The following is a 20,390-nucleotide window of genomic DNA, read 5'->3' as shown; positions in this document are numbered from 1 at the left end:
GCCAGCTTACAACTAACAGTCGAGCAGCAAGCACCTCCTGTAGTACCTTTCCTGAGCAAAATCTGTAGGGAGCTTGGGCAATTTGTGTTGATTCACGTGTAGCAAGTATATTGATACATATATACATACATTACATACGTTTAATATTCAACTGCAGTATCAGCTAGAATGGTATTTCTGTAAGTCACCTTTCATTTTACTGTAAGCACAGAGAGGTGACCACCTTTCCTATAGTCACTACTTTCCACGCAGAGTTTTCAAGAGTTACTTTTTTGAAGGAGTACTCTTTGTCAGCTCTTACCCAGAATTTGCGCAGACACTTTTTGTCCTTATAAATCCTAGAAACAAGTCAGTGCTACATTACAGATTGAGATATAGACCTGACAGGTAAAGTGCTGTAATGAGTCATCTGGTCTTGGTCTATGCCTGGTGAGCAATCTTTTGCTGTTTAGCCTCCATCTCCCTGCCTGCAAGCTCAGTCTCTGACTCCTCAGAGTGTCTTTTCAGAAATTCTAACAGAGCAGGCACAAATGACAAAGCAATTATGTGAGTTTTGTGGAGAACCGTGGGAGTTATCTACAAGACTATAAGAACTTTATCCACATCATTTATTTTATCCTATACTGAGATTCACTTTTGAAGCACTGTTGCTTCTTAGAGGTTTAGTGGAAACTAAAAATTATGAACACAATTGGTCCTGGAGCCAAACTAGCCCTTCCTCATCTCACATGAGGACAGCACTGGCTCTGCATAGCACAGGTGGAGAATACAGCAGACTGGGATTCAGGGTACTGCATATGGAACACCCCTAGTGATGGTTAGCCCAGTGTGATCTTAACACAGCTATGTCAGCACTATTATGTACTATATAAACTGTAAAAATATTATAAGATTTAAAACAGCAAATTGTGCTATTGTCTTTTATTCTATAAAAATCCTACTTCTTTAAAACCAATTTTAAGACCTTAATTTGATATTTAAATTGTCTAGCAATAAATTAATTGAAACCAATACAGGCAGAAGTAACACGGTAAATAAAACTTGCGTTTGCTCCTTTCCTTCTGAAAATGTTTAGCAAGAAAGTAGATAAGAATTACTTTATCAGCTCTTGAAATGTGTCCAGCTCCTAAGTGCATTGTAATAGCAGTTTACCTCTGCACACAAATACCATAAAACAAAAAATGATTGCAGCACCAGAGGTTCACTGCTCAGGTCAGTCATTCAAATTCATGGTCAACCGAGAGTTGTTCAGAAATCATCGAATGGCTGAGGTTGGTAGGCATATCTGGTGCCTTGAAAGGTCATCTAGTTGAATACCCTGATCAAAGCAGGGCAGCTAGGGTGGGTTGTTCAAAACTGTGTCCCCTGGGGCTTTGAGCATCTTCAAGTATGGAGACTGCACCCCTTCTATCAGCAACATGCTCCAGTGTTCAATTCTCACATAAAAATAAAAATAAAAATAAATAAATAAATAAATCTATGTTTAAATTGATCTCTTTTTTAAAAATTTTAATTTTTGCTCATGGCCTGTCATCCTGTCAGTGCACACCACTGAGAAGAGCCTGACTTCATCTTGTTAGTGCTTCCCTCCACCGTCAGATATTTGCACATATTGATAAGAGCCTCCCAAAACTCGTTCTTCTTCAGGCTGAACAGACTTAGCTCTCTCAGCCTCTTTTTGTCTGACAGGTACTTCAGTTAATCATCTTCCAGGCCATTTGCTAGCCTTGTACCAGTAAGTCTATGACTTTCCTTACTGGGGAGCCAAGAACTGGACACAGGACTCCAGATGTGTATCATGAGCGCCAAATAAAGAGTTAATACTCTTCCTAATGCATCAAGGGTGCATTGCTGATTCATGTCCACTTTGGCCATCAGGATAATCAGGTCCTCTGCTTTCCATCTGGTCAGACCATTTGTCCAGCCTGTCAAGATACCAAGGTAGCAAAATAATTTGCTGTATCAACCATTCCACCCAATTTTTTATTATCATCAAACTTCCTGAGGTTGCACTCTGTCCCATCATTGAGATTGTCAATGAAGATGCTACACAGTTCCAGTCCTAGTATCTGTTCCTGGGGTATACCCTGAGCTATTGGCCTCTGCTCTATCACCCCCTGAGCATGGCAGATCTGATCGTTTTCAATCTACCTCACTTCTTTAGGCTCATCTTGAGCAAGAGCTATTAATCAGCAATACATATTACTTTTTCACAAATTTGCACAATTTCCAGTCCTCATTATAGATAAATATTTATTCAAGAAAAGCTGGACTGGAAATTGTCAGGACAAGTAAATGATTTTATTCACGTTGGATTAACAATGTGAATGCTTATGGCTAAGTACTTGCTTATAGCTAAGTACTAGGATGATCATTAATAAACTCTGTTTATTGTTGGACAGGAAATGGCTCTGCCTCACCAAACCTAAGAGACCTTTGTGGGAGGCCAAGACTTGTACAGAGAGAGAAAAGCTAAAATTGAACTCAGATTGATTTATGAATTATACAAAATCCTTGGGAGAATCTGAGTCTGAACAGAAGCCTGGGGAGCAATTGGAAACAAACTGAAACACAGGAGGGTTTGTCATTACGTCAGAAAACACTTTTGACAATAAGGATGATGGAGTGCCAGTATAGGTTGCTTGGGGAGGTAGTGGAGACTCCACCCTTGGAGCTGTTTAAAAGCTGTCTGGACAAAGTCCTGGGCCATTGACTCTGGAGGGCCCTGCATAGGGTCAGACTGGATGACCTCCAGAGTTCCCTTCCAACCTCAGCCATTCTATGATTCTGTACAGAGGAGGTTAAATATATCCCCCAAATCCTTTCAAAGCAAAACCATCAGGAAGTTGGATTTGGTGTTGCCTGACTTTGCAGGACTCTGGAAATGTGCATGTGGTTTTTGTTAATAAATCTTGTTTATAATATTTCAGAGAGAGACAGAATCCGCTTTCTCCAGGGTTATGTGTGGCCTCTGGAGTCTTGATAATCCCTCTTTAAAGCAAAAATAATATTACTGTGATAGACACGCTATACTATCCACTGACAAATCGATGTGGTTGAAATTTAATTTGTCAGGGATTTAATCAGCACGCTGGAAGACAAGTAAACACCAAATCATACTTAGATTATACTGTAACACAGGGAAGGTACTGGGCACAATTTCTATTTGTTCAGAACTAGCAGTGTTTGTTGCAATGTGCACTGTCAAGGCTACAGTTCTACTTCCTTGTTAAAGCCTATATATTTTGAATATAAATTTGGAAAAGCAACGAAGTGAAAGTCTGAATTTAAAAAAACTCCTTTCTGGCAAAAGAAATGTGTATGGTGTTATTCTGGCATGCTGCTTAATTTGTTTGGTTGAAGTTATCTAATCCACCCCATATAATAACCATTTTCCAGAAAGGCGTATATGGCTTTTTTGTACTAGAAGGTAGATTCAGTGTAACACAGTAACTCTCATTCATTTTTCAGTTGTTTACTGGGGCTTTTTCAGCAGTAAAGAGCTTACAACTTTGGCACCTTCCCTTTCCCTCACTGGACTTTTGGATGTGAAGTGATATTGCTAGGAATATGAGGTTAGCTATAAAATGAAATAAAACTTCATTCTTTTCAGATGACTCTTTACTCACAGAAAGTAAAATCATTGAGTTCATACAGAAATGCCTGGTGAACTAAAAGAAAATAAGCAAAAAAATGAGGAATCCTGAAAAAAAAAAAAGATGGTGATGGAATTTGATGTATGAAAGAGAACAAGAGACTGTACAAGTGTTTGTGTGTGCATTCCCCTGGGTAGGTGCTTCTCCAGTGTTTGAAAAGTACTGTGTCTGAACTAAGAAAGTAGTCTAAAAATAGTGAGTGATTATGGGGAGAGAGGAGTGGGTGCAACACTGTGTTTAGTATAGCAGGAGCAGAGTTTTTGATAGACCTAAATGTAGACAAAACATGGTATTTAAAGTTAGCGCTGGATAAGCAGTGAAGATTTAGTTTCAAAGAAATGGTCTGGAGGCTACTTAAACTTTCACTTCAAAAATCATAAATCTAATGGAGAGAAACAAGCAGCTTCTTTATAATCAATTTAAAACTTTTTGCTAGGCCCAACACCAAATGCTTCCTTTAATTTAGGAGCTACTAAAATGTTTCTATACACAATTTTTCTTTTCTCCTTTGTTTATTTTTTATTTCATAGTTTTTGTTCTGGGTAGAGAATTAAAAGCTTTTCTGCAGAAAACAGCACCAACAGACAGTTTGACATTTCTGAAATGAATGCTTTAGTTTGGAAATAACTAAATTTAACATGTTGACTCTGTCAGCGCCCAACATCTTTCTCATTTAAAATTATTTCCCAGCTCCATCCCAATTTCTGGATCCTTTGAAAAAAATCATTTGGCAATTTTGATGACTTGTTTTTTTTCCATCTCTCTTGGGGGAGTTTATTGGGAATTGCCTCGGAATTTGTCCTGTTGTTTAGTGCACATTGCCACTCACATGCAGCAGGTGTTACATAAGCTATCAAAGCCAAAGGTCTCGAAAGAAGGAAGGGCAGATATTCTTTGAACTATAGATAGAGAAAGCAGGAGTAGGCGGTAGATATCGGTTATTGTTCTGCAACGTGCTTGAATAGAAGTTTAACAGAATATTAAATACATGGTCTTCCTAAATTACTGAGATAGAGAATTTGTAGGAGAAAAAAAAAAATGAAATGTTTTCTTCCTTCTTCATGGAGAGAAAAGAAAGGGTACCCAGAACTGGATTATGTAACTTGAAATTCGTAGTGATTTTCCAGAGAATTCTTTTCTGGCAGGCAGTGCAGTGCAGAAATCAAACAGCAGAAGCTGATCCGAGCCATTGGGTGTTGGTACTCACCAAGAGAAGTGGAGGAAAATGGAAATTGCTTAAAATTGCCACTGTTTTTTTCTATAATGGCATTTGTGGCTGTAAGAGAAGATAATTAGTTCAATTATTTTTTTCATTGTCACCTGAACTGATTTTTTTCACCACTAGGAACGACTGAACATGCAGTTTACCTTTGTGGCAAGGCAGAGAACTATTAAATCAGACTCATTTCTTGTCACTTACACTTCGTACATCTCCTATTCTGTAAGCTATTTGCCTGGGGCTGCTCTGCAGGGCAGGAAGGGGGAAACTTCTTCACTTCCATCTCTTATGAATTACTGAGCATTTGCTTATATTCCTTACTGGAAGGAAATTATTCTTTGGATTCTGCTTTCCCCCAGAACAAAATTACACGCACTGCACATACCGTTGTCACAGGTGATGGGATCAATATTGCTGTGTTGGGACTCTAGCAGGTGTATATATGTATATGAATAATATATGTTGCACATATAAGACATATTTATATTTTACATATAAAACACTAATATGATTCAGCCTGTTCACCTCTTGTTCTAACCTGGTGGAACAATGCCTGCTCCTTTCCATTTGCTTGTACCAGCATTTTCAAAGGGAAACAATTTGAAATGCAACTCCATCAAATGCAGTTATAGACAGAAAGCCTGGCAACACCAAAGGGTTTTAAAACCCTTTCCATTCATCAAAGTCAGATGGATCTTTTTTGTTTTCTTTCTGTTTTTGAAAAGTAAAACCAGTGCTCCTTCATTACCTCCAGGAGCTGCAATGCATAACAGCATTCCCCATTACTGAAAAATAACCCTATCATTCCCATTCCCATGCACACGTAATGTACCTAATTGGAGGGGTTTTGCTGTCCACAAGAACACTTGCTTCAGCAAGGCAAGCAGCCTGGTTTCTTTCCTTTCCCTGCTGGAGGCTGAGAGGGTATCTGGGGATATCACTGTGCCGGGTTTCCTATGCTCTGTTGTGAGCATCTCCTCTGGCCAAGTGGGCAGGGCACTGAACCCTGCTCTATCTCAGAATGGCTATTTTTATGTCCTTGTAACCTCAGCTAGCCCAGATCCTGCTAACAGTGCCAGTGTGGCAGCCCCTCAGGAATGAGCTGAGCAAGCTTTTGCAGTCTAATAACTCTGCAAGCTGTCCTTGGCTGCCCAGCAAGTGGACACAATGCAAACTTGGGTTTGATGATGCATACAAGCTGATTACTGCTTCTAAAAACTCAGTGAAACTGTGAATGCTCTGAAATAAAAGAGCCATGACCTCAGATCCTGCTGAGTTGTCCTTCCATTGGCAGCAGTGCCTCTGGTGTGTGACTGCATTGCAAGGAAACCACTGCTACAGAGCACACACACAGCTTGCACCCTTCTTCCAGGGCAGCCTGCGGGCTGCATGCTGCTTGCACAGGAAGAATATGAAGGTGTTCTCAGAGCAATAAAATTTGTGAGCTCACTGGCTCAGGAGAGCTCTGGTTGTATGCACTGATACCAGTGTAGCACAGGAACAGTCTTGCCAAACTGCAGTTCTAGTCATTGAATTAACTGATTATTCTTCAATTTTACTTAGTTGCATTTATGCATACTTTTAGACAACAGTCACAACCACCCCAGAGTAGGATTTTCTGAGAAGTAATTGAAATCAGCTTCCATTTTTCTTATTCCATGATCCTTTGATAATGTCACTGCTCTCAAAATAACTTTACTGAAATTCTCAAATAAGTTGTAATTCTGGAACAAACATTCATTTCCTATTTGGTTTGAGCTAGCACAACATGATTATCATACTACTGCTATGGTTTGATGTATTCCAGATCCCCACACAGAAAGGCAGAGCTCCCCTAGCTGCTGCAGTGCCAGATCTTTGTCTTAGTTCCAGCCTCAAAGGAGCTTCATTTGAAGGAGTTCCTGTTATCTTAAATAATGGTAAGGACAAATTGAAGGTAGGATTCAAGATTGGGCCAATGCCAGTGCATATGGATTATTTAAAAGCAATGGATTTTTCAGTGGTGTTTGCAGTTTGTAATCCAGGAAGCCTTCAGATGTATAAACATTGAAAATATGTTCTTTGTTCAGTAGTGTTCTACACACCAGAAAATTTAGACACTCACAGGTGCAATTAAGGTTTCCAAAAACAAGCAGATTTCCTGACCACAAACTCTTGACTCTGTTCCAACTTAGTCCATTTTATTCCTTTCTTTCTCCCGAGCAACACATTTACAATGTGTCCAGAATTGAGGAATCATTGCATTACTGTATATGAAGGAGAAAAGGAAGCAGGATGGGATTTTCAAATGTCACAGTTGTTTGAAATGTTCCTGGTGTTATTTATTTCCTTGTTGTTTTGTTTGGGTTTTTTTGTTTGTTTTCTATAATTGGTGGTCTGTTCTTGTATTCCACAAATTGCTCCCTTACAGAACAACACTGTTACCTGCTCTTCCAAAATATACTTTTCTGCAGTTCTATTTTCCGCTCCTATAAGCTTATAAGCAGACTGAGTTCTGTTTTTCCCAAGGGAGCCTTTGTCTGTCAGGACTTGCACTGCTGAAGCCAGCCAAAGTTGTGCAATTACATTTTTAAGCACTTGCAAATAGTTTGCCAAAATGTTCTCATTGTTGCCATCCTCCAAGCGTACCTTTCTGGTATCTCCCAGATTTTCCCAGTGTTCCTGTTCTCCATATAGTAAATGCTGCTGGCAGGCATATGTATGTTTTACGTATTTTATTTTGCAAATCTCAGCAAAGTTGAGCCAATTTCTGAGCAACGTGTGCCTCAAGGACTGAAAATAGTAAATGCCATACTGAAGCAGACTCATAATCCAGATGCTTGGCTATGCTGTCGTCTAAAATGGCTACAGCCAGATGCTTCTGGCAGAGTGCAAGGGACCTCCTTTTCCCTAGTAATTAGAAATTATTTTAACTACTAAAAAAAGGAGAGTAACAATTTTTATACGCTCAGTCTGTGTAGCCGATGGACTTTGTTTTCTAAATTTCACGCTTTTGTTCTCAACAGCCGCCTACTGCAATGAATGTCACATTTTTATTTTTTGAGGGAAATTGTTTCCTTTTGTGGCTTGGGGTTTGCCAGAATCAGATGTTATCCTGTTCCATAGCTTCAGTGAGTCCCACCACACTTCTCCGAGTCCCTGGCAGCTCTGCAGTGCATTTCTGAGAGGAGTGAATTAGTACTGCATGCAGTATCTCAGATAAGGCAACAGCACTGATTTGCTGTAGCATGCAATGTTGAATTCTCCTTACTGTTCTGTACATGTAACATGATTTGCTTTTTCCTATAGCTGTGCGGTGGGATCAGTTTCTTGCTGAATTGCTCACAATGATGTCAAGTTGTTTTTCTTAACTGCTAATTTTAGAGCTTGTGAACCTTTCTTTCCTACGAAAAGCATTTTGCATTTATGGACCCTGAACTTCACTAGCCAGCCTGTCCCATGTGTTATCTACTTTCTCCTGACATTTTACATGCCAATTTTCCAATTACCATTCCTGATATTTGACCAGATACAAACATGGATCTTTCTGGTCTGAAACTCCACTGATTATCCCATGAACTTTTAATAAAAATAGACATGATATTTGTTACTTCCAGTTCTTTTGCACATAAATGGCTTTTAATGAGAGACTGTATTCTTAGCAGGCTGGCCTGTTTATTCTTCAGCTCTTTCAGCATTCTTGGATGCTCACCATCTGGGCAGGTTGACAACTTGCTAACAGACTGCTGTCGCTATCCAGGCCTTCAAGCAGGAAGTGTGAATAGGTCAGAAAGTCCTCTTCCAATTGAAATAATTTGGTAGGAGACATAAAACAAGGCTGAGTTAAAAGCAACTTTGGAGAATCCAGAACTTGATTTCTTGAATGGGAGATTGGGGCAGTAACATACTGATAACCATTGTCCACTTCAACTTATTTGGAGAATAAATAAACTATTGAGTTAATAGGAATATGCATATTTGGGCAAATTAGTCCCTGCTGTAACAAATTTGAAGACAGAAGTACTACACCAGTGTGACTAATTGGAGAAATTCAGAGTCTCAGAGCACAAATATAACGCTGCTTCTATATGGCGTGCTGGTGGTCTTCGTACTGGGCAAATTCCTGTGGCATAGGTTTGCCTCTGAGCACTTTGTTTAAGCAAACCATAAACAGCCCATGCCTCCAACACCCACTGTCAGAATTCAGAGCAAAACCTAATGGAGAAAACCTGCCCATTAGCAGCAGGTCTGGCACTGCAGCTCAGTCTTCGGAGATGGAACTCCCCAAGATCTACACTTCTATAGGTCAGTTCCTGACCACAACAGCCCATTTGGCCATCTTGATCAGGAGTCTGAATCACAGCTACACAGCCATGCTCAACTCTGCAGAGCAAGTGTGGGAGGAGAGGGCTTGCGGCCACGTGAAAGGTAGCTGCACATGTTTGAAGTGTGTATTAACAAACCACAGAGAAAGCATGCTCTGCCACAGGGGAGGGTTTGGGTTTTTCCTTCTGCTGAACCTGGATTAATTTCTACTCTGGCATTTTGGTGGGTGGTAGCACATTCTCCAGTCGTGGCTCCACGGCTGGGATTCACTGTGTGCAACAGAGAGGTGCCAAAAGCAAAAGGCTGTTCCACAAGCAAAGGTCGTGAATGTGGGGCAATAAGTCTTTTACTGCGTGTCACAAGAATGGGGTGATTGCCTCAGCGGGGTTCCCTCCCCACCGAGAGGGAATGCATTGTGTCTTCAATGGTAAGGAAAATATTCCCTTGAAATGGAAGAACTAGGAGCAGTTATAACTAAAATGTTGCTGCAGAGATTACTAAATACTACAGTTTGTCACTACTTCTCTTTGTTCACCTTAGTGAATGTAGGGGGGGAGAGTGCATGTTATAATGTGCTTTTTAATGGGAAATAAGTAGAAATGGAGACCCCTAAGTCCTAGACATTACAACAGGGAAAAAAAGCTATGCACAGTGTAGAATCAGATATTCTGAATGTATTTTAACATCACTCTCAGAGCAGAGGAGCATACATTTTTTTATACTTGTGCTCCTTTAAAGTTATAGTCAAGTGGTTGTAGGAATACAATACAATTTCATCAACAATTGCTCCTTGGATATAAACACGACTTAGCAGTATTGAGGATCAGCAGCATCCATTAACAACCTTCAATACTGTCTTCTGTAGTACTTTTATACTTGACATACTCTTAGTCATAAACAGAACAATGAGGAACATTAGAAAATCCATCACAACCACAGAAGAAAATCAGGCAGCTGTAGGTAACACCTGTGCTCTAAGGAAGGGACTTGTTTTGAAACAGCGTTTTGAAAAAGTATAAGGGTATGATAAGAAGTCTTATTTCAGTTTTTTGTTTGAGACTCCCACTGATACCAGAAGGAATTCTGAGCACAGAGCGAGGGTGGGGTATGGCCTTATGCTCAGAGATATTAAACTATCCAAGCTCGGAAGCTGGGAAGAGACAGCACAGGGAACCACCTAATGAGTCTTTACACTCTTCCACATTAAGGATTAACTACCGTGATCCGTGTTCTAAAAATACCCCAATTCCTTTTGTGGTGCAATGAAATGCAATACTTGCACAATACTGAATCATCTGTAGTCCCTGTGAGACTCCGGTATACGTAAACAGCCTGTAGAGAGTGATTTTCAGAAGAGAATAGATTTAGATTCAGCATTTTACAGTGATTAATTGACCTTCCAAAAACGACATTGACATTAAGGACTTCCTGAATTATTAGCACTTGACCACAGGTAAAATTTTTGTGAAGGACCATCCAAACTGATAACATAGTTACATACTAAATAAATATGGGATCCCATATTTAAATCCCATATCATCCTGTACAACTCCATGGCTGGTTTCCCTTGTATCTTGAATGTAAAATTCTAGGGGCTCATACTCCTGCAAGATTTTCAGCTCTTCCTTTAAGCCCAGGAATAACAGCGAATTCCCATAAATCCATAATAGAGTTTCAGAAAAGGTTAATTTGGGAAAACAACTACAGCAATACTATCGCATAGGGCTTGTATCAGGTTGTGTCTGAAATACAACTCCAGAAACCAACCTTCTCAAGCAGGACTGTGAGGCAACATATAAGGCATAGATTTCAAACTATGTTTGTAAGTGAATGTTGGTAGAAGATTAGCAGGGCTATCTGAATCCACTAAAACTCAACCAGACGTCCACAGTATGTCCATAACGGGAAAGATATATATAGCCATTTTGCCATTACTTATACAACTGATAGAGAATATAGAGAGGATAGAGAATGCATGTAGGCAAGTACAATGGGAGAAATCAGAACAAAGTCAGTGCACATAGTTCAATAGGTTATTGAGGAAAAGACCAAAACAAAAGACAAAATGAACACTTCATAGCTTTCTGGTGTATTGTAGATCATCCTTCTGCCATGCAAGGTAGATTGAAGAAGAGACGGACAAGCTGAGCTGGCAATCAACATTGTGCAGCTGACATTCACAAGTAATAAGAGAGATTATCTGGATTGATCTGGGGCTGAAAATCACACTCATGTGAAAGCTAAGAACTTGAAAACTGTCCAGTGATGCATTATCAGAATGGATTTTGGAAATGTTATGTGCTAATAAAAACTTGCTGGTGCTTATAACTGTGCAATATTAAATCTTTCTGGTCACAGATTTATACACAGTGAGTAGTTTTAAGTCAAATACTGACCAGAGCATAAGCAGCTACGGATAAAAAGGCACAAAAAATTAGCTTATTAGAGTAGCATTGTTCACATATGATTTTTTCTTTTCTAATAACACTGAATGTAAAAAACTATTCTTTATCATAGAAGCCTGCTGTTTAGAACTGGCTTCTTACATATTATGTGTCTTTCTTGCCTGCAGCACTAGCAACTGCTCATAGCAGCACCATCAGCAAAGGAAAAGCTACTGAGGCTGAAATAGTCATTTTAGAGTCTTCATAAATACGGGGAGCCTGCTGGCTCACCAGATCAGCTTACATCACTAGTTGATGAGCATAGTACAAATCTTATTGGCCAATCAATGTCTGTAGTGCTAGAAATGTTAGAAATACAAACATACATGGTATTTTAATGTATATTTTAAAGATGGCACTGAAGCATAAAGCTCAATAACTTCAAGTGAAGTGCAAAAGTAGCTAAAATGAATTTGAGTTCTCTTCCTGAGCTGCAGCAAGTGCTGATTTCTCACAGGTGATGCACTGGGTGTATGTAAACAAAAGACTATTTAAACTTTGAGTGTGATGGATTTTTATGACAAACTTAGACTCGGTGTAACTTAACACACATAGGCAGATTTCCTAGAGGTTTAGATGTTACACTAATGGAGTTTGTTTTGCCACATTCAAAATTCCTGAAATCTCAGGCATACCTCTTACCAGATGACTTCACTTTCCCTACCCTCGTTCACAATAAAGAAGAAATTCAGTGAAAACTAAATAATTGTGATTACAATTGAAAGACTTGACAAGGATACACAGAATTCATGCAAGTGATGTGTCACAGCTCAGATATAGAAATGATGCTAGCTGCAAAATAAGCTGTGCTTTTAGCTTTCAGCACAGTGACAGCCCAAATGTCATTCCAGAGATTCATTCTGTGCTGCTTCAGTGTGAGGTGGAGAAAGAAAGACCTTTACATCAGATTTATTCTGTTGATTTCTCTGTAATTTTTTTCAACAATCTGTTACTTCCAACTGTAAACAGTACAAAGCCCCATCCTACAGCCAGATCTATAGAATGGAATCCTACTTTTCTAGGTGGAAGCCAATTTGAACCAGTGAAGCTTCACATAAATACAATGATGTGTCCAGGTGACTGCTAGTAGGATTGAAGTTCTACACTGCATATGCATCAAAACCTTACACACAATTAAACACGAAACCTACCTGATATTCTGTGCATCTTCCATGCAGTACAACTCAGAATTGGGCAATACACCTTCTCCAGTTTATCTTGTATGTGTATAATATATACACAAATAAAAAGTATCACCTGAAAATAATATTTGGAATGTGAAAGACACAAAATGTAAACATTTTATTTGGCAGTTGTTTCAAACAGGTGAATAAATAAATGGAAAAGTACATCTTAATATTCTTTATAGCAACAGATGCAGTTGCACACATATTTACATACTGTGGATGCAAAGAACAGTTAATTTCTTTTTGTTAAAAAATGCAACTTCCAACATCACTAGACTTGACAATTAAAGATGAAGATACTAGTAATACTTTGTTCTAGCAATCTCAACTTTTAAAGGCATTCATTTGGAAGTAAGATAAGAGAGTCATCATGCATTTAGTTCATTTTGTCCACTTACGGCAGAAAGTCTGATGTAACCTCAGATTTATGAGTGTCATGCGCTTAAGTCAACTCTGACATGTTTATAAATCAGTGTAGTTCCCTTAAAACTGGAAGCAAAGAGAAAATCTCGTTTATCGATGGAGACATGTATGAAAGATCTTGGTGCCTGTATATTTAATTCTTGAAACTTCACAAATTTTGCTTTCTCAGCATCCCAATAATAGACTTGAGTGAAAGAATAATCACTTCCGAGAATGGCATATTGATAATTACGTATCTGGAGCGGTTGGAATACCATTGACCCTCGGGATGGCATTCTTTGTAAATCCAGAAATGCTGAACCACCCCATTTCATTACTTTAGAGTCCCCAATAAATCTTGTTAAACAAATGTATACATCCTCTTTCACTTTGAAATGTTTCACCGCATATGCATCTTCCATATCCTGGATATCAAAACGCTTAACAAATTCATTTGTTCCTTTGTTCCATTGATATATTACAGGTCTTTGGGAACTACTTGACAGAATTAAATGCGGTTTGCCGGCTATTTCAAGAAACTCCACATCAGTATCTCTGTACCAGGCATGCAGAGACTGATGGGAATAAAATCCATTCCCATTCCATTTGTAAACAGTGGTGAAACCAGCTTTTGAACTGTCTGCAACAACAAAATACCAGTCTTCAGCAATCCTGAAAGTTTCAATGTCATTGGGCTTTCTGATTTTAAGGATTTCAATATCTTGAATCTTTATGAACTTATTAGCAAAAATATCTCTTTTATATATGTGGGAGCCTCCAAACAGCTGTGCAACAATGACATACAGCTGACTCTCAATAACTATAGGTTTACACACAACAGTTGAAGTACCTATAAAAGAAAAGTAAAAGACAGGGTTAGTGTTGCTTTTTTCTTTTTAATCAGCTGTTACAGTGTTATTTGGTGAGGAATGCTCATACCTGTAATGTTGTCATAATTCCTGAACATCACTTCTACATGGTCCCATTCAAGAAAGATGCATTTTCCAGTGAAAGGCTGTGCAATAACCACATGTTCATCATTCATGTATGAGAAAGTATCTACTGATAGAGATTGATATGGCAGGGACTGAAAAACTTCAAATTCTGCAAAAGCGCACAAAACATACGAAAATTACAGAGATTCGTTCCATACTATACTGAAAGTACATTTGCTTAGCAGATAACATTTTATTACAAATTACAGTATTTAATCACTAGTCCAATTTTCCTGATGATAAAGGAGCACTGTAATCTGTTTTTCAATCTTTCTCAACTAAAAGAAGTGCAATTTTGTGCCCTGGTTCTTCATAGCCTTCATGTTAAAGTCTGAGTAGAAGCTGCAGTGTACCAAATCCTCAGTGCTTCCTGTGTCAGCCTTGCACCTGCAGACAATTCACAGCGATTTTAGTGAAACTTCCAGCCAGCATGTAGACTTCCTGCAAAATGGACCCTAGAATAAAAATGATACAGCTTTGACTTTACCAAATGTATATAATTTGAAGGACATTACCTGTAATAATGCAATCAAATTCTTTTGAGGAGAGGCTATTGATTTTGCGCTTCTTGTATTCTGGTGGACTTTCACAGTAAATATCTTCAACAGTTGCATTGGTGCTGCCCAGCCACTCCACTAGCCATTTCAGTTTGCAGTCACAATTAAATGCATTGCCTCTAAGATCTCTAGAACAAATAAATCATGCATTGGAAATAAATAGTCAGCTGCTGTTTTTCTCCTTGCATGACAACAACAAGCTAGGCTCCTGTTAAATGCGTACTTTCTTGCTTATTCTCAGTTGATGGCTTCCTGGATTAATTTTTCCTGACCTACAGTTAAATTCACATATCAGAACACACGCAGATTTAATTCTATTAAGGAGAGCTTAACTTGATAATCAGTAGGAAGTTCTTGTTGATTTCCTCAAGTCTGGAGTTTCACGAAGGCCTACCAAACTGACTGCCCCATATTTGGGGAAGCTGTTCCTTGGGATTACGCTTTCTCAATATGAACATTCTAGATAAAACAGAAATTAATGCACCCTGACAGTCAGCCAGTCAGCATTTGCTATCTCTTTTGGATGCACTCCTTTGGATTTACAGGTTTAGGAGACACAAGCAAAGGAGTTCAGTTCTTTACAGCTGTCTTCGGTCAGATTTCAGAAAGTATGGGCAAGAATGGGTAAGTGCCAGGACTTGACTGTGTCACCAGCTGGCTACAGTCAGTCATGCCAAGCAGTGATGTAGGACACACTGACCATCTCTACAACCTGCTACTGCCACTATGAATCCAGCTTGCCTTGTTCGTGCCAGGAGCAGAATGCATGTTCTGTTCTCCTTATCCCAAATCGGGTGAACCACAATTTGGTATGTTGTGAACAGAACACACTTCAGCGAAGCAACCATAGGGTTTATTTGTTTATCTATATTTTGTACTTTTATTGGTATCTAAGCTGCATGTTCGAACAAATTTGTGTTTTGCTTTTGTTTTCAGTTAAATTTAGTATGAAATGTGGCACTTACTAAAACACTTATGCTTTTGTGAGAAAAGAAAGCTTTCCCAGAACTTATTTGGACATAGATATATCACTTCCATTAAATCTCTTCCACCCTCTCCTCACGTCATGTTCTCTCATGCATCCCTTAGGACGTTTCCTTCTTATTCACCATTTTAATGAACATGTAGATCCCTTACACAACTACAAACAGCATCACTTATCTTCATGACTAGTCAAATATTCCAAATTAAAATAACTGATCAATAACACCAGCCAAAAATCAAGCCTACCCATCCTGTGTATTCTCTACCCAGTAATAAGATCCCCTTACCAGCTATTGGTTTGAATGGTTACTCAGAATGTCCTCTAAAAACATCTCTTTATATTTTTTGTAAAATTAATAGATTAATTAATTGCTTTCTTACACATTTGTTAAAGAATCCAAGCCTTTGAATATGTCTTTTGGAAGCGATTGGAGATTATTATTTGCGAGACTCCTGTAAAAGAAGATACTTCAATATCAGTGCTAGCACATGAAATTAGACATTTTTTGCAAGGATTAATACTGTTCTGGTTGATTATTTGTTTTTGTGTGGGTTTTTTTTTTTTTATTTCCCTTTAGGTAAAGAACCCTACTATTCTTCAGCATTTAGCTCTTTTACTTTGTGACTCTCTTCCACTAAAACCCCCTGACTCCTCCTGCTTTCTGACTCTTCAGCAGCCTTATAGCATTCACAGTACTTCACGCAGCAGAGGAACAAGTACAGTCACCCCTGGTGTTTTGCCAACACCATTATTTTAAAACAATTAGTCATGATTGGATCTACTAATGTTTTCCTTAGAAGATACCAATACACAGTGTTCATATTACTGTAACCTCCCAGTTTCTTTTCTTTCTTTTGGAAGTTAAATCTTAATGTCAGATTTCATTGTACTGGATTTAGGCTTAGCTCATAATTTTAGGAAAGATGCAGTGATAGACAAGAAATTGCTGATCAACAAGAATTTCTTTCCCAGAATAGGTGTATGTAAGTATGTGTGTGTGAGACCAGCAAAAAAAGTGTTAATTCTCAATTTTTAATGTTGGGAAAGCTCCCTTAAATGCAGTGAGTATTCTAGCTAGTAAGGTGAGGAGGAAATGCGAGCAGCGTTTAAACAAGGAATGTATTATATTTCAGATGGAAAAATCTCTGTAAGTCCACCAAAGGTCTGTGTTCTCTGAATGTCACCGTGGGCACACCAGGAAAAGAATAATTCAATAGTGTACAGCTCACGTCTCTTTTGATTAGCAAAATTATTTCTCTTATGAAAAGAAATGAAAATGGAAAGAAATCATTCTAATTTAATATGCCAGTTAGAATGTGTAGCTAGTAACTCTTAGAACCTTTTCTATTTTTAGTTAGACATACAAAAATTACTTATTAACTACAATTTCTTTTGCCAGGCAAAGATATTTAGGCACATGTTTGAACTGAAGAACAGGCCTAGACCTAATGGGTTATCTGCCTCATTAAAAACAGTGTACTTTTCCCAATTAGGATAGTAATGCGGGATGCCATTAGATCCCCCTAGTTTCCCAGCTCTCAAAGTAGATATGATTGCAACACTTTGGTGTATGGATCATGTGCTTCCCTTATGCTTAAGGTTACACTCAGAAGAAATTCTTTCAAAGCCAGATAACTCATGTGAATAAAGCTAAGTTGACTTGCAAGAAAATGCCCTATATTTTCTTTATGACTTGGATTATATCAAACCAAAAGGGGCAATGCCCTTGGAAATAACAGTGGTTCATCGCTACCACAGGAATCTGACCAACAGAAAAATTTGTACAAGGTTTATGCATTTGCCAATTTTTGGATGAAAACTTTGCATTTTATATTCCAGTGTTAAAAAGCATGCTTGTGTGTTACAAAACGCTAACTTGTCTAGATGCTGCTTTTTTGGTATTTGCTTTATAATAAGAAAGTAGGGGTTGAGTCAAACATGCAGTTATGGTTACGGACAGACACTTGCAATTCTGAAAGAAAGGCAATTGAAATGATATGTGTAATATAGAAACATAGAAATTATTTCCCTATCCTAATGGTAAGGTTTTAACGTTGAGTTAAAATTAGTTGAAAGACACAACTGTGTTTTCTTTTCCTCAGTCCACCCTAAACAGAAAATGAAGTGTGTTACATAACAAATAGTAGATGGCTCTATTTTACAAAAAGGACACGCTGTAATTATCAAAGATAATTGCATAATAAAAATACAAATGTTTGGATAGCTTACTGTATTGCAAAACTTATATTGTGAAAAGGAAATGAACAGAATAAACAGAACAAAGTTGGTATTCTTCTCTAACTCCATGGAACTAATTTCTGTGCTTGTTTACTGTGTTTCTTTTCATTATACTTTATGTATCACAAACACTCTCCTGTTTCTTAAATGAGAAATGCCTCAGGATACCAATGATTATTCTTAATATGTAAGTACAATTTCCCCCAAAGGGTGGGGAGTAGGTCCACAAACACATTAAACTATTCACATTCCATTGTTAATGGAGCTGCCCTTGCGATTATTTTCTGCAAAATTCTCATTGTCTTGACGAGTAGCTCTCCATGTGCAATAGCAGCACACTGCACAAATCAGTGTTCCAAAATTGTGTGTGCAACCACATGCAAACCACAATGGCTCCTCAAGTGTGGTTCTATCTTTTGCATATGTTATTCTCTTATGAAACTGTTGGAGTGTCCCCTGAAATCAACATCATAGTCAAGACAAGATGTTACTTTTGGACTGCACACTCTGTGGAGAAGATGCTGCTTTACTCTATGGTGGAAAAGCAATTTTTTCACAGGCGGTAGCAGCTACTAAATAAGTAAATGAATATAATAAATAATGTACTGGAACCATTTGTGAATATAAAGTTATTCATGTGCATAAATATTTCGAAGATAGAGTCCCAGTTACCAGCCACATCCTATTATCTGCCTTTTTAATGATACTACAATTATGCCTGTACCTCTAATATGGATTCCCATAGGATGTGCACAGTCTGCTTACATGCCTCTCTTGTCTCCCTTCCTCAGACCTAGAGCCATTCTGTAAGTAACTTCATGCACATGAGCAGCCACAGTTTGAGGCAGCTGTTCGTCTTGTCTATGCTGACCAAAAAGGAAATGTTTTATGGTACATTCACTATGTGGTAAAGGGTTTGATGAATTGCAATTAAACCATTATGTTTATGCATTAACTATTTAAGATTGAACCTCTGCTTTCTCCTATGTCTAAATATACAAAAGAAAAAGTTAAATGATCCTCTTTCAAAGCCCTCCTTGAGGTAATTGTGCTAGGGCCGAGAGGTCAGAATCCACGCCTCTGCCTGTGACAAGCACCCCAAGATAAATGCTGCAGAATGCAAATGCTCAGAGTTGTGTATAAATCCATGTCAGGCGCACCCTACATGTTTTAGCCCCCTTCTCTTTAAGCATGTTTGTAATGTTTTCTTACAATAAGGACTGTATTTGCAAAAACAGAAGTATTGCTAATGCATAAACTTAATGCCAGATAGAAATCAAATGCCTGAGCAAAGACCGTCTTGATAGATGAGAGCATGAGGCTTCTACCTTTGTGTCTGCAGTTAAAAGTTTTTGTTGCCAGTGTGCCTTTCACCTCCTGAGCACAGCGTGAGCAAAACCTCTGTGGGTGCCAGCTCCCAGAGAGCAGGGTCTGCCCACAATGGTAGGGCAGCCCAATGGCAGGCCCTGGTGTTGGTGCCCAGGAGCATTACAGACTCCCATCACAGGCTGCTCGAGGTTCAGCAGGGGACAGGGTGCAGCGCAGGTTTGTAGGTTTGCTGGTTCTGCTGAAGCCTAAGGGCAGATCCACCATACTGCTCAGTGGATGGATGGCCATAATATTGCCTTGGACCCAGGCCAGATTGTTGCATGGGAAGAGGCCTGCCACTGCCCCTCTGGCTCTCACCACCACGACACCTTGGTGCCAATCACTGCCTTCACGTCCCAAACTGGGCTTTCCTCTCCTATCTCACCTTAGCAGAAACCAGCTGACTGACTCACCCTGCTCTCCTGTGCCTCCTTGCTCAGCTGGAAAGCCTCAGTGCCCTGTGCAAAGCAGGAAAGGAAGCTGCCACCACAAACACTGCTTGGACGCTGTTGGGGTCCCAGCCATCTACACAACCATGATTAGAAGTCTTTGGTGGAAACACAAAGATTAGCAGTCTAATCCAATGAACAGTAGTATTGCTTAAACAAAAGTGACTAGCTACATATCAAAATACTATACTAAACAACACAGTGGTTCAGTTACTATATTAAATATACCAAAGAATATATTCAACCACTTTACTTACAGGTGAATTAAAGATTTCAGTCCTCTGAAAGTATTTCTTGAAATTGACTTAATGCTGTTGTTCTCTATGAACCTGTAATGGGTCGTAAAGTCATTCTGGTCAAAGCAGTGCCTGGAACGTGGAAGCCCACCCACTCTATTCAATAATGCCAGGAAAAATTATGTTATCCACTCACAAATATTCTAGATGAGGAAGGCCCATGAAAGCGTCATCACTAATAACATCAAAAGTATTGGACGTAAACAACCTGTGTGAAGAAATGTAAAACAAATTAGGTTATTAGCAGCTTTAGAAAATAGTTCAGCAATTCATAGAATCATGAAGGTTG

The 20,390-nt window shown here is 38.8% G+C and overlaps 1 protein-coding gene across 4 annotated transcripts in view; it reads right to left on the bottom strand.

The window, feature by feature from the left end:
- Positions 1-12,893: 12,893 nt before the first annotated feature.
- LGI1 (leucine rich glioma inactivated 1) overlaps positions 12,894-20,390 on the bottom strand; it is a 31,797-nt gene continuing 24,300 nt past the window's right edge. For 3 of the 4 annotated variants that reach the window (XM_042818473.1, XM_042818475.1, XM_042818476.1), the window contains 6 exons: positions 20,238-20,309; positions 20,063-20,134; positions 16,131-16,202; positions 14,724-14,893; positions 14,153-14,317; positions 12,894-14,063 (listed from right to left, as the gene is read on the bottom strand). In XM_042818473.1, coding sequence (XP_042674407.1) covers positions 13,246-14,063; positions 14,153-14,317; positions 14,724-14,893; positions 16,131-16,202; positions 20,063-20,134; positions 20,238-20,309 — 1,369 coding nt within the window. In that variant the 3' untranslated portion in view covers positions 12,894-13,245. The remainder of the gene's footprint in view (positions 14,064-14,152; positions 14,318-14,723; positions 14,894-16,130; positions 16,203-20,062; positions 20,135-20,237; positions 20,310-20,390) is intronic. The other variant, XM_042818474.1, reaches the window with a different exon arrangement.

This window comes from Centrocercus urophasianus, unplaced genomic scaffold, assembly GCF_019232065.1.
Source record: "Centrocercus urophasianus isolate 14NV4802_14NV808 unplaced genomic scaffold, USGS_Curo_1.0 seq_17, whole genome shotgun sequence".
Taxonomy (NCBI): Eukaryota; Metazoa; Chordata; class Aves; order Galliformes; family Phasianidae; genus Centrocercus; species Centrocercus urophasianus.
This window is presented reverse-complemented; position numbering and strand designations above follow the sequence as displayed.